Source organism: Mesoplodon mirus (assembly GCF_964341445.2).
Source record: "Mesoplodon mirus genome assembly, chromosome: 11".
Classification (NCBI taxonomy): Eukaryota; Metazoa; Chordata; class Mammalia; order Artiodactyla; family Ziphiidae; genus Mesoplodon; species Mesoplodon mirus.
This window is the reverse complement of record NC_138987.1, coordinates 80,235,267-80,249,312: the sequence shown is the minus strand read 5'-3', so window position 1 is coordinate 80,249,312 and position 14,046 is coordinate 80,235,267. Positions and strand designations below refer to the sequence as shown.

Below are 14,046 nucleotides of genomic sequence, written 5' to 3'. Positions count from 1 at the left end.
CATTTCTTTTTCATTTATTTCTGATCTGATGTTTATGATTTCTTTTCTTCTGCTAACTTTGGGATTTTTTTGGTTCTTCTTTCTCTGATTGCTTTAGGTGTAAGGTTAGGTTTTTTATTTGAGTTGTTTCTTGTTTCTTGAGGTAGGATTGTACTGCTATAAACTTCCCTCTTAGAACTGCTTTTGCTGCATCCCACAGGTTTTGGGTCATCATGTTTTCATTGTCATTTGTTTCTAGATATTTTTTGATTTCCTCTTTGATTTCTTCAGTGATTATTTAGTAGTGTATTGTTTAGCCTCCATGTATTTGTATTTTTTACATATTTTTTCCTGTAATTGATATCTAGTCTCATAGCATTTTGGCCAGAAAAGATACTTGATATGATTTCAATTTTCTTAAATTTACCAAGCCTTGATTTGTGATCCAAGATATGATCTATCCTCGAGAATGTTCCATGAGCACTTGAGAAGAAAGTGTAATCTGCTGTTTTTGGATGGATTATCCTATAAATATCAATTAAGTCCATCTTGTTTAATGTATCATTTAAAGCTTGTATTTCCTTATTATTTTCTGTCTGGATGATCTATCCATTGGTGAAAGTGGGGTGTAAAAGTCCCCTACTATTATTGTGTTACTGTCGATTTCTCCTTTTATGGCTGTTAGCATTTGCCTTATGTATTGAGGTGCTCCTATGTTGGGTGCATAAATATTTACAATTGTTAACTCTTCTTCTTGGATTGACCCCTTGATCACTATGTAGTGTCCTTCTTTGTCTCTTGTAATAGTCTTTATTTTAAAGTCTATTTTGTCTGATATAAGAATTGGTACTCCAATTTTCTTTTGATTTCCATTTGCATGGAATATCTGTTTTCCATCCCCTCACTTTCAGTCTGTATGTGTCCCTAGGTCTGAAGTGGGTCTCTTGTAGATAGCATATGTACGGGTCTTGTTTTTGTATCCATTCAGCCAGTCTATGTCTTTTGGTTGGAGCATTTAATCCGTTTACATTTAAGGTAGTTATCAATATGTATGTTCCTATTACCAATTTCTTAATTGTTTTGGGTTTGTTATTGTAAGTCTTTTCCTTCTCTTGTGTTTCCTGCCTAGAGAAGTTCCTTTAGCATTTGTTGTAGAGCTGGTTTGGTGGTGCTAAATTCTGTTAGCTTTTGCTTATCTGTAAAGGTTTTGATTTCTCCATCGAATCTGAATGAGGTCCTTGCTGGGTAGAGTAATCTTGGTTGTAGGTTTTTCCCTTTCATCACTTTAAATATGTCCTGCCACTCCTTTCTGTCTTGAAGAGTTTCTGCTGAAAGGTCAGCCGTTAACCTTATGAGGATTCCCTTGTGTGTTAATTGTTGCTTTTCCCTTGCTGCTTTTAATATTTTTTCTTTATATTTAATTTTTGATAGTTTGATTAATATGTGTCTTGGCGTTTTTCTCCTTGGATTTATCCTGTATGGTACTCTCTATGATTCCTGGACTTGATTGACTATTTCTTTACCCATATTAGGGACGTTTTCAACTGTAATCTCTTCAAATATTTTCTCAGTCCCTTTTTTTTCCTCTTCTTCTTCTGGGACCCCTGTATTTCGAATGTTGGTGCATTTAATGTCCCAGAGGTCTCTTGAGATTGTTCTCAATTCTTTTATTCTTTTTTCTTTTTTCTGCTCTGCGGTAGTTATTTCTGCTATTTTGTCTTCCAGGTCACTTATCCATTCTTCTGCCTCAGTTATTCTGGTATTGATTCCTTTTAAAGAATTTTTAATTTCATTTATTGTGTTGTTGTTTGTTTGCTCTTTAGTTCTTCTAGGTCCTTGTTAAACGTTTCTTATATTTTCTCCATTCTATTTCCAAGATTTTGGATCACATTTACTACCATTACTCTGAATTCTTTTTCAGGTAGACTGCCTATTTACTCTTCATTTGTTTGGTGTGTTGGGTTTTTACCTTGCTCCTTCATCTGCTGTGTGTTTTTCTGTCTTCTCATTTTGCTTAACCTACTGTGTTTGGGGTCTCCGTTTCACAGGCTGCGGGTTCGTATTTCCAGTTGTTTTTGGTGGCTGTCCCCAGTGGCTAAGGTTGGTTCAATAGGTTGTGTAGGCTTCCTGGTGGAGGGGACTGGTGCCTGTGTTCTGGTGGATGAGGCTGGATCTTGTCTTTCTGGTGGGCAGGACCACATCCGGTGGTGTGTTTTGGGGTGTCTTTGAACTTAGTATGATTTTAGGCAGCCACTCTGCTAATAGGTGGGGTTGTGTTCCTGTCTTGCTAGTTGTTTGGCATGGGGTGTCCAGCACTGTAGGTTGCTGGTCGTTGAGTGGAGCTGGGTCTTCGTGTTGAGTTGGAGATCTCTGGGAGAGCTTTTGCTGCTTGATATTACATGGGGCCGGGAGGTCTCTGGTGTACCAATGTCCTGAACTCGGCTCTCCCACCTCAGAGGCTCAGGCCTGACACCCGGCCAGAGCACCAAGACCCTGTCAGCCACACAGTCTCTTTTCAGAAGGCACGGTGTGCTTTGAGAGAGACAGAAGACGTGGAAGTGTGTAGGTGGTCTCTGCAGTCAAAAGTCCTGAGTTCCAGTGCTGACTTTCCTGCTAACAGGTCTTTGGCTTCTGTTTCTTTATCTGCTAGCGTTGGAGGGTCTCCTGCAGAGGCAGGGGGTGGCTGTGGCTCACCATCAAAAATCCCCTAATTGTTAAATATTTATACTGAAAGAAAAAAATAACGTATGGTAGCCAAGGCATGTGCTACATTTATAGAAAGAGGCTGCTTTTACATAGGATACACCTAGATAATCTCATATCCTTACCCAAAGAAGTCTTTGCTATGCAAACTGTAGTTTAATCACAGATTTTTAGTTTGGAATAAGAATGATTTGAGGGTGTTCAGCCACATTTTAAAAGAAAAGCCAGGATGGTGATTCGAGCATGGAGTGAAAGCCCTGAAGTTTGGGAAATGAAGAGAATGGGTCAGTCTGCTAGTGTAGCTAATTTTCCCTGTGATTAGGAACCCAAGGAAGTACATGCACTTCAGGACACGGGGATGGTGGCTAAGTAAATTGCCCAGGATGAATCGTAAAGATTCAAACTGAAAAAAATGATAGTGAAGTCATCTCCTGTTTTATAATAATACGACCTGTTAAGGAACAAAATTCAAGCGAGTAAATTTTAAAGATCTTGTTGGCTTTATTCAGCGATTCATGATTCCAGCAGCATCCCCTTGACTTTTGTAGGTGGAAGGGAGCAGGAACAGTGAAGTCTTACTTGGCATTTGCTGATTGGCTAAAGCAGGGTTATTTCCTTACATGGAGCAAAGAGAGGTCTTGGGGCCCAGCCAGGTAACTTGTGCTGAGCCGGAAGTGCTGACTGGTGGACCTAGGCCTTCCTTTTCTGGGAGAGCCAAGCAGAGAAAATTTAGTTATTTTCAGGCTTGCTAACATGGGGCTTAGCATGAGTGACTCCATCTTGTGCCCAGTCTGGTTACTTTAACAGACTGCACATTTTATAACCTTTCATAGTATCACAGGGTGAGAATACCACTCAGTAACTGAAACAAAACTCACAAAGCTGAATTTATTGCTTATTTAAGTAAGTGAACCGTGCTGGTCAAGGACATTCTCTTTGAGTGGATCACAGGGAGGGTTTTTAGGATGCTAGGAGCTCAGGGGTTGGGCTTTCAGAGGCAGGAGTGAGTTGACGTCAGCTGTGTGTGGTTGTGAAGGCGAGACTGTTGTTGACTGGTTGGCATTCAGACGTGTGTTCCTGGTGTGAGTCCCTACCTGACTAGCTGACTCGCAGAAGCCAAGAGCTATCTCAGATTGGTTGACTTGCAGAAGTGAGTTCACTCATTTTTTTACTGGAATATTTTTTGAAGTGTTTCATTTATTGCTTCGTGGAGTGGCTCACAATCTAACTCCTCTCTGGTTGTCAGAAATTACTGAAAACCAGTGTTTAGAAATCCTTTGACCAAATCCATCCTTAGGATATACAAAGCATTTCTGCGGGGGAAATGTATTATTTTTTGTTTTTGTTTTTGCTGTAATATTGTTACGATTAATCAACATGGTTTAAGTAATGTAGCCACAAAGTCTATTATAATTTGTTTTAATTACTCCTTTTATCAATTCTGTTCATCGAAGTTAGTCAGCTTGTTCACATATAGAATAATAATTAACTGGCTTGACCAATGTTCTATATTAGACTAATGGTAGAAATTAAAATGGAAATAGTGCTTTCTTTACGAAGCTCTTTAACCAAATCTCATCTAAAATCATTGCAACCCTGTAAGGTAGGCATTGTCATTGTCATTTTACAGAGGACAAAACTGACTTGCCTAAGTTTAAGGCAGTTAAGTGATTGCCTGAGGTCAAGGTCACTTAGGCAAGTGTGTCAGGGCCAAGATTTCAACCGGGGCTTAAAGTTGTTAGATTTTTCTATTAACTTACTTAATGGTATTTATTATGTCTTATTCTCAATATTCGGTGTCTTCTTCAGAAGCAAGTTCAATAATTACTTTCTTCCAGAATGTTTTCTCTGAGTAACACTTACACATGTTTATGTCCTGAAACCATTTTATAAATATAAGAATAGAGTTCTAAACACAGGTGTATGAAATTTTAGCCATAAATAGACCACTTAATTGTCTTATTTATTTTTTGTTACTCTGTGGCTTGTGTTTTGTTTATTTGTTGGATTGATTTTTGGCCCTTTATTATTATATTACAGTTCCACACCAGCATCTTGCAAGTTTCAATCCCTTCATTATTGCCAGCATCTAAAGGCTTGGAAACTTCTGAAAAAGTGAAATTGCCTCCTAAGCCAGAGACTTCATTTGAGGAGAAGTATATGTCATTTATGATCTAACACTGCGATATAAATACCCAGAAAAGTAGATCCACCAAAAGCAAGGGTGCACTGCATTTATTTTCAGACATAATCTTTTACCCAGAGAAGCAAGAAACAGCAAGACTTGTGCCAGGGAATCCCATGCAGTTCTGTATTATTAAAATAAAAGATGTGAAGTAGGAAGTAACTGGAGATGAGGCTGGGGAGGTGTGCTGATTAGGTTAGAGAGGGATTTTAGGGAACTTGGATTTTATATCCTGGGTCATAGGTGGCCATCAAAGGATTGCAAGCAGAATAGCGGCAGTCATGTATGTGCCTGAGGCTGTTTGGAAGACGCTGTGAAGGAGACAGGAGAGGGATACAGTAGTTCCTCTGTAGGCAAATAGAATTTGGGGGGACCATCTTCCCAAATTAATTGCCTAATCTTACAATTAGATCAAGTAAAATTAAATAGAATATCAAAAATTAGAGAAATAACTGTCCTTGCACAGTTTTTTGTTTTTGACAATTCTGTTCAGTTGGAATATTTATGGTCTTTTTTTTTCATGAGGCTCATAAATACCTTTTTTCTTTAATATTTTAGTGATGGAAAACTAATCCTTGGTTCTGCCGTTGAAACTCAACTATGCGATAGTCTTTCGTAAGTTCTGTTTTATCAAATGTAAAAAAATATGATTGATGCTTGGGAAAGAGGAAGCTTCTGTTACACTAACAATGACTAGTATTAAAAGCAAATGACTCTGAGGCATGAATGAACTAATGCAGCCGTAATGATCGGGTGGGGGGGCGTGGAGTGGGGTTTGTAAAGTAACACATCAACACTGGCTCTTTTACCATTATCTTGTGCCAGGTTTCTGCCATCTTAGCCTTTCTTCATCAGTTTTCATTTGAAGTTCGGTGCTTTTAATTTCATTTTTGTACTGACTTATATTCTGGATATAAGTGTATCAGAAAAGCATCGCAGAGAATGATGCAATGGCTGGCAAGGCTGCCATGGTTTTTTACACTTTCAACTTAATAAGCTGACCTAATAGCTAAGTTTATCCAAGTTAATGTCTGTATTACATTAGGAAAATCTATTTTCAGAGCAGTACTCAAAGATGAGATCTTTTCTTTGCTGTCCATTATCTTTTACTGTATTTGGTAGTCGACATTTCTAGCAACTTATTTACACAAAAATACATGAGAAATGCCTTTTAAAGCTTTTGTTGGTGTAGTATATTATTCTGTGTCTTAGAGCAAAGATGTTACTTTTTTCGCTCTGTTTTTAAACTGGTCACATACTCCTGCCTTCAGTTTTTGAGTAACACCAGCTCTGTATAATTGAATGCTACTTATGTGAAAGAGAAAGGCTCTCCAGATGTTCACACTGTCACTCTGCCTTTACTAGGATTGTAAGTGAGTTATTATAGGCAACAATAGGGATTCCTCTATCATGCTTGATTAGAACTGTAAAATGAAGTGCCTTGCCAGACTCAGAAAATTGATTCCTTTGTAAATTGGAAAGTAAAGCTTTTGTCCTGTATTTTCATTAGGAGGATTATATATGAAAAGTACATGAGTATTTTAAAAGTTCCTGGTGTGAATGTGTATTTGCAAAGGATACGCCACTAGTCCGTGGAAAACACTGGTTTATTTTCAAATATTGACATCACAAGATAGTCCTAAGTGTTTTTCCAGCTATTCTGACATGTGCAGAACATTTAGAGTTATTGGCAGGGCCGTTAACCACCCCTGCTTTTAAAAGAACTGAACATTATAATTTAGTTAAGCACATAAGTGACTGCCTAAATCCAGATTTTCTTTTATTTCCAGGTTTCCACTCACATACAATCTTAGTTTCTTTCCAAGCCATTCTACTTAGAAACAGGGACACCAGAGCCACTTATTATTAATCATAATTGTTATTATCATTATTTTTAGAACTTCAAGTCTGCAAAAGTCTAGCAGCCTTGGCAATCTGAAGAAAGAGTCATCAGACGGGGTTGGTCCTGTGTTTTTTCTGTCTGTTACCCTGAGAAGAAAACATTTAGGGATCTTCATTTTCCCGTTTGTGGTTTCAATAATGGAAAATTATTAGATACCATAGTTAATGATAAATATTAAGAAATATGAGTATAAAAGATTGAAAGTAAAGCCCAAAGTGGAGACTTTAATAAAACATTGTAGGAAATAAATGAAGGTGAGATTTTGTAGCTTAGGAATAGATGTAAATTGATTTTAATTTGTTGAATTATATATATGTGAGAAATTCTGACTAGATAAAGGATTCCTATAACAATCTTAAATACTGTTGTTGTTTTGAACAGGAAAAGGAGTCTGTTTCGAAGCCTTCAGAGGTAATTTTTATGTCCAGATTACAATGTAAAAATGTTTGGGAGTTCTAAGATACATAGTAGACTTCTTAATACATAATACGTAAGACTGCTTAATACGTAAGACTGCTTAAATGTCTCCAATAAACCAAAACTCTCCGAATCTGCAAAACATGCCAAATGAATGAAGCCCAACACAAAGGATCACATATGACATGAATCCATGAACTAGATAGGGGTGTTGGTTGCACAACACTGTGAATGTGATAAATGCCACAGAATTGCTCACTTTAAAATAGTTACTTTTGGGGCTTCCCTGGTGGCGCAGTGGTTGAGAATCTGCCTGCTAATGCAGGGGACATGGGTTCGAGCCCTGGTCTGGGAAGATCCCACATGCCGCAGAGCAACTAGACCCATGAGCCACAACTACTGAGCCTGCGCGTCTGGAGCCTGTGCTCCGCAATAAGAGAGGCCGCGACAGTGAGAGGCCTGCGCACCGCGATGAAGAGTGGCCCCCGCTCGCCGCAACTAGAGAAAGCCCTCACACAGAAACGAAGACCCAACACAGCCAAAAATAAATAAATAAACAAATGTGGGGTTTAAACAAAAGGTGGGGGGGAGGAATATTAAAATAGTTACTTTTACGTTATATGACTTTCACCTCAGTAAGTTATTGAAAAAACAAAAACAAAGCCCCAAACTCTCCTTCACGCTATTCGATGATCATAATGACCATACCCAGCCTTCCTTAGACTTCACAAAAAGCCCTTCTTAGAAAGATCACCAGCTGTTTATTTTATATAACCACTGTCCATCTACAGCTAACATTCTGGGTTTTTTTTTTTTTTTTTTTTTTTTGCGGTACGCGGGCCTCTCACTGTTGTGGCCTCTCCCGTTGCGGAGCACAGGCTCCGGATGTGCAGGCTCAGCAGCCATGGCTCACGGGCCCAGCCGCTCCGTGGCATGTGGGATCTTCCCGGACCGGGGCACGAACCCATGTCCCCTGCATCAGCAGGCGGACTCTCAACCACTGTACCACCAGGGAAGCCCAACATTCTGGTATTTTTAAAGGCATCATCAGCATGGACTCTGGTTCTTCTTTTGTCTGATTTTCGGTCGTTACCCTTGCACAGGTCACAGTCCGGTAGACGTACTATCCCCAGATGCAGGCCCTCGACTGTTGGCTCTTAGTGCCTTGAGTCGTGATATAGGTGTAACTGACAAAACACAGACAGTGGACACAGCTGTAATTCAAGCCATTGTTCTTTTTGTCTCGCTAATTCAATAAGTGGTGTGAAATGATTTTGGCCTCAGCATTAAGACAGATAACAGTACCACTACATTGTGGCATTTGTACATTTTTAGTTACTATGAATGGTAGATATATAGAGGAAAATAAACACCTTAAAAGCCTGTATCCCCTCACCCTTCTCTCCACTTCTGCAAAAAAGAAAGAGAGGACAAGAGATGTTCAAGAAATGAGAACATGCAAACAAAAGAATCCTTGGAGAGTACTGAAACAATATAAGAGACCATGTTACTATAACTGACAATTCAAATAACCAAAAAGCTCAAAAATAAGCTATAGGCATACCTCGGAGGTATTGCAGGTGCAGGTCCAGGCCACCATAATAATGCAAACATTGCAATAAAATAAATGTTGCAATAAAGTGAGTCACACAAATTGTTTGGTTTCCCAGTGCATATAAAAGTTATGTTTACACTATACTGTAGTCTGTTACATCTGCGGTAGCTGTATGTGTAAAAAAAAAACAATGTACATACCTTCATTAAAAAGTGCTTTATAGGGCTTCCCTGGTGGCGCAGTGGTTGAGGGTCTGCCTGCCGATGCAGGGGACACGGGTTCGTGCCCCGGTCCGGGGGGATCCCGCATGCCATGGAGCGGCTGGGCCGGTGAGCCATGGCCGCTGAGCCTGCGCGTCCGGAGCCTGTGCTCCGCAGCGGGAGGGGCCACAACAGTGAGAGGCCCGCGTAACGCAAAAACAAAACAAAACAAAAGTCATGTCACAGATCTCCATATAATAATGATGAAAAAGTTTGATATATTGTGAGAATTACCAAAATGTGACATAGGGACACAAAATGAGCAAATGCTCTTGGAAAAATGGCACCAATGCAGGGTTGCCACAAACTTTCAGTTTGTAAAAACACAATATCTATGAGGCACAATAAAGTGAGACGCAATAAAATGAGGTATGCCTGTATTTAAAAATCACAATTGAAGTTCTTGAAAAAGATCCTGAAATATTGTAAAGATCTGAAGTGGCTTCTGAATCAATCAAGAAAAATTTAATTTTAGTGGGTTTAGTTAAGCGTATCTGAACCTATCACAGTCTTTGAAACTGGTGATCCATGTTTGGTAACTCACAGGCAAGATGTGAATATAACCCAGAATCCTGTTTCAAAAAATATATATTTTAGGGCTTCCCTGGTGGCGCAGTGGTTGAGAGTCCGCCTGCCGATGCAGGGGACACGGGTTCGTGCCCCGATCCCGGAAGATCCCACATGCCGCGGAGCGGCTGGGCCCGCGAGCCATGGCCGCGGAGCCTGTGTGTCCGGAGCCTGTGCTCCGCAGCGGGAGAGGCCACGGCAGTGAGAGGCCCGCGTACAGCAAAAAAAAAAAAAAAAAATATATATATATATATATTTTAAACAGTTGCTGATTTTGCTTTCATTTTATTATTAATTCTTTGAGAGGAATATTTAAAATAACAGGAGTAGGAACTCTTTATACTGCTTGTATAGGAGCTTGGGACTAATGCCTACTTTATAGAATAATTACATTATATTGGGCTTCTACTGATGTAGTTATAAAGACTGAGAACTATATCATAGCCAAATCTTTGTCATAAATGATAGAAAAGTAGGACATCTACTGCTAGTTACATAATATTTTATCTCCATGTCTATGAGGCAAATAAAATAAAATTTGAGAATGTCTAAATCTACCCTAAATATTTAAAGCCCTAAATACATGGATTAAGATTAGTGATGAACATGTCTTTGTTGTTGTTCCTTAAGTAGCTTTCAGAACTGACCTTTTTTAACTTCTAACAAGGCATTTGACATTCGTAATCAATTTGTTAGTTCAGTTATTCTTTTAAATAAAATCACGTGTGTAACATATTTAGTACTGTGCCGGGCATGTACTGATAATGATGCACATTCGTGCTGTGTCACATTTATTATCACTTCTCTCTCAGGCTAAAGCTGTGGTAGAAAGCAGCCCATTTGGGAGCCTCCCTCACAAAGCTCCGGGACACGATGCCTCTGTGGATGACAATCCCTTTGGCACTCGAAAAACCAGATCTTCCTTTGGTCGTGGATTTTTTAAAATCAAAAGTAACAAGAGGACAGCAAGTGCACCAAACTTGGGTATGTGTGGCCAAAATGCCTTTGCCTTAATTCTTCCAGAATGAGGAAAAGGTCAATCTTTTCCCTTATTCATCTATTTGTACATTTCTCTTTCTCAGAAATGACGGTGAATGACTTGGGGGAAAAGTTAGCAAAAAATGCTTCCATGGGCTTAATTCAGAGGTAAAGATAGTGTGGACTTTCTCACCCTGCTCTCTGTTCTGGGTGTAAACTTAGAGGAAAGACCAAAAACCGTGATTCTCTCTGACGTCATTATAAGCAGTTTCCCATCTATTCCGAAAGAGGGTAAAATTAACCCCATAATGACAGTGCTAATGGAGTCTGTGTGTAGCATCGGAAGCACAGCGCGGTGCCCGCCTTCCCTCCCACTGTGTGTATTTTGTGAGTAGGACTTTGATCTGTGTTTCATTTTGTCATTCCCCTGTGTTCTCTCCATTGGGCTGCGTGTGATTGTGTGCGTTGTTGGGATTTCTGAAGATCGTAAACGAAGTGCCAGTGCACCCACCTTAGGTACCGTACCCCTGCATGCCTCCTTCGCCAGCGCCTCGCTCCCGACCGAGCTAATCCCTGCTCTTTGGCGTCTGTCATCTCCAAAAAGTGAGCGGGCAGCATCAGAAAACGGAGTTCTCTACTCCAGAGAGTTCCTCCCACCTTCCGCTCAAAAGGACTCTCTATAGAGCCTTTGCTTCCAAGCCTGAACGCTGCTGTAACCCATGCTAATGGCACCTTGTGAGCAGCTCTGCGAGGACCTAGATGTGCCCAGTGGCCATCCGAGTGCAGGGCAGGAGTGCCCTGGTGTCATAAATCCAGCTCCTTCACCCCGAAGCACATATCACATCACGCTAACTCGCAGGGCCTTGCGACGCCTTCTCCACGGTTATGTTTCCCCAGCCTCCAGAAAGAAATGTTTTTAGCCAAACAGGTCTGTGGAAGACATTGAAAACGTTCATTTTAGACTGACTTCTCTTAGGGGAACATTCTTCTGACACATTATTGCTTTGAAGATGCGGGTGACATTTAATGACAGCAGAGGTAACTGTATGCGATATCTGAGGAGTCACCCCCAAAGCGATTTGAGGAGAGGGGAAGCTCAGTTTTCCTCTTTAAAGGGCAGAGTACAGTAGGGGTAAAATCCTCAAAATAAAAAATAAAAACAGGATGCTTTTAAAATAAAGGTGGGCTGGGCAACATTTTCAGGGACACCTGTAACCATCATGGCTGTAGAGTTTGAATGGAAATGTTCTTTTGGGTTTTCCCAATAGGTCCTATTACCTTGTATAGATATCCACAGAGATATTCATGTAGATCAGCAAAGGTGACTTCTCTCTCTCTGTACCGTTAAATGTCCAGAATGAACACAGGGTGAATAAAAATGATCTCTTCAGGGCCTCCCTGGTGGCGCAGTGGTTGAGAGTCCGCCTGCCGATGCAGGGGATACGGGTTCGTGCCCCGGTCTGGGAGGATCCCATATGCCGCGGAGCGGCTGGGCCCGTGAGCCATGGCCGCTGGGCCTGCGCATCCGGAGCCTGTGCTCTGCAACGGGGGAGGCCACAACAGTGAGAGGCCCGCATACCGCAAAAAGAAAAAAAAAAAAAAAGATCTCTTCAGACAACTAGTTTCAAATGTTTTTGCATCTTTCTTAGAAGAAATACATTGTCAACGCTAAGAGGCAAATGCTGCTTACCATAACCTATAATCACAGCTCTGCTTCATAGAAAAGTCAGCCTCTGCAACTTTTAGATCTTGCTGAAACACTGTCCCTGTGGTTTTTGTACAACTTTTACTTTGCTGTATAAAAGTGCACATTCTCCCACTGAGGAAACAGCATTCCTTGTGTTTACTAGCGTGGGATCGTCTGTTAAAAGACAGCTAGAAGAACTAGGATAGTGGATGCTAGGAGGTCTGAGAGTAGCAGATTTGGATGTTATTGTTTTATGGCAGAATCAACTGGCATTGATTTATATCAAATGAAAAATTTACGAAGACCCAGTTCATTTTTCTCTCAGTGTCTGAAACATCACATTATAAATAGGAATACATTTCTTATATAAAGAATTGCCAGAACTTGGTAAACAATTTGATGTAAATGCCAAAGGAAAGGAGGGAATGAAAAGAAAATGACAAAGAGTTTGGACTGGAATAACAGGGAGAAAATTAACTAGTATTAATGAAATATGAAATACAAAAATGTAAGAGAAGACTCTCAGGAAAATTGGATGGATTTGTTGAGTCCAAGATATCCCTGGCACATCAAATTGGGAATATCCACAGACATTCAGATACTGAAGCTGGGGAGAGAGATTATTAGGCTCAGAGATTCTGATACCAGCTGCTTGTAAATGAGCAAAGCCATCATTTCGGGCTGAGCATAAAACGCGTGAGCTTGTCAGAAGATCCTGCAGAGGGAACCCAGGACAGAATCTTGGAGTGGAAGAAGAAGAGAAAACAGTGGTACAGCAAAGAAACTTTCAGATGACAGATCTAGGAGCATGTCATGTCAGGAAGCTAAAGGAGATGACAGTTTTGGAGGAGGTAGTCAGCAGTACCAAGTGCTGTAGCAAGACTGAGTATAATTTCATTACGAACTCAGATCAGTCAAGGAAAGAAGATGGTAATCCTATCCCACCTTTGAATCTCGAAGAAGTTGTAATTTGTAAGTTAATGAACTTGGTACACAATAGAGTAGGCTGTAGAGTAGAACATAGATTTGTGTTCCATTTTTAATATTTGCAGGGTGTTCTTTATAAGTCACTGGTTTATAGACCAAACAGAAGAAGAATTCTTAACAGTTGCTTAAACCAAGGAGGTTAACATCTAGTCATGTTCATTCCGTATTTTAAAATTCACCAAGTTCGTATTCTGTTCTTGGAATAGCTGAAACAGAGAAGGAGACACCTGAGCACTTAGATCTGGCTGGTGTATCGTCTCAGCCAAAAGATTCACAGGGGAGCAGTCCCTTCCAGATATCGCCACCATCGCCGGATTCCAAAAAGAAATCTAGGGGTATCATGAGACTCTTTGGAAAGTAAGTAACAGAGCTTTGTCTTGTATGTGGCTCAAATGTCGGAATAAATGGAAAATTGGCTGAAAACAGTTACGAAATTGTAAGGCTTTTGTGATCCTTTTATGGATGGAGAGTGTGATTTGGGATTCATTAACTCATTGACTCTCAGTTAAAGTTTAAACCCAAATGTCTATTCTAACCATACGTAAGCGTCAGTTTAAAACGTTCTGATTAAAGTCGAAGGCTTCCTCAGGTCTAATGTGTTGTGTCTTCTTTTCAGACTTAGGAGAAGTCAATCGACTACATTTAACCCAGATGACATGTCTGAGCCTGAATTCAAAAGAGGAGGGACAAGAGCAACTGCAGGACCCCGACTGGGTTGGTCTCGAGATTTGGGGCAATCTAACAGGTAAGAACAGTCAAACGAAAGGTCTTTTGCATCCCTACCCAAGCCGCAAGGTCTCGTGAGCACCTGTGGTGTTCGTATGG

General features: G+C 40.4%; 1 protein-coding gene across 4 annotated transcripts in view; it reads left to right on the top strand.

Annotated features, from left to right (window-relative positions):
* Window positions 1-14,046, top strand: part of PPFIBP1 (PPFIA binding protein 1) — a 182,574-nt gene that overhangs the window by 154,870 nt on the left and 13,658 nt on the right. For 2 of the 4 annotated variants that reach the window (XM_082634922.1, XM_082634920.1), the window contains 8 exons: window positions 4,723-4,838; window positions 5,426-5,482; window positions 6,766-6,826; window positions 7,152-7,181; window positions 10,382-10,553; window positions 11,031-11,063; window positions 13,428-13,578; window positions 13,838-13,966. In XM_082634922.1, the coding sequence (XP_082491048.1) occupies window positions 4,723-4,838; window positions 5,426-5,482; window positions 6,766-6,826; window positions 7,152-7,181; window positions 10,382-10,553; window positions 11,031-11,063; window positions 13,428-13,578; window positions 13,838-13,966 (749 nt within the window). The remainder of the gene's footprint in view (window positions 1-4,722; window positions 4,839-5,425; window positions 5,483-6,765; window positions 6,827-7,151; window positions 7,182-10,381; window positions 10,554-11,030; window positions 11,064-13,427; window positions 13,579-13,837; window positions 13,967-14,046) is intronic. The other 2 variants (XM_082634923.1, XM_082634921.1) reach the window with 1 other exon arrangement.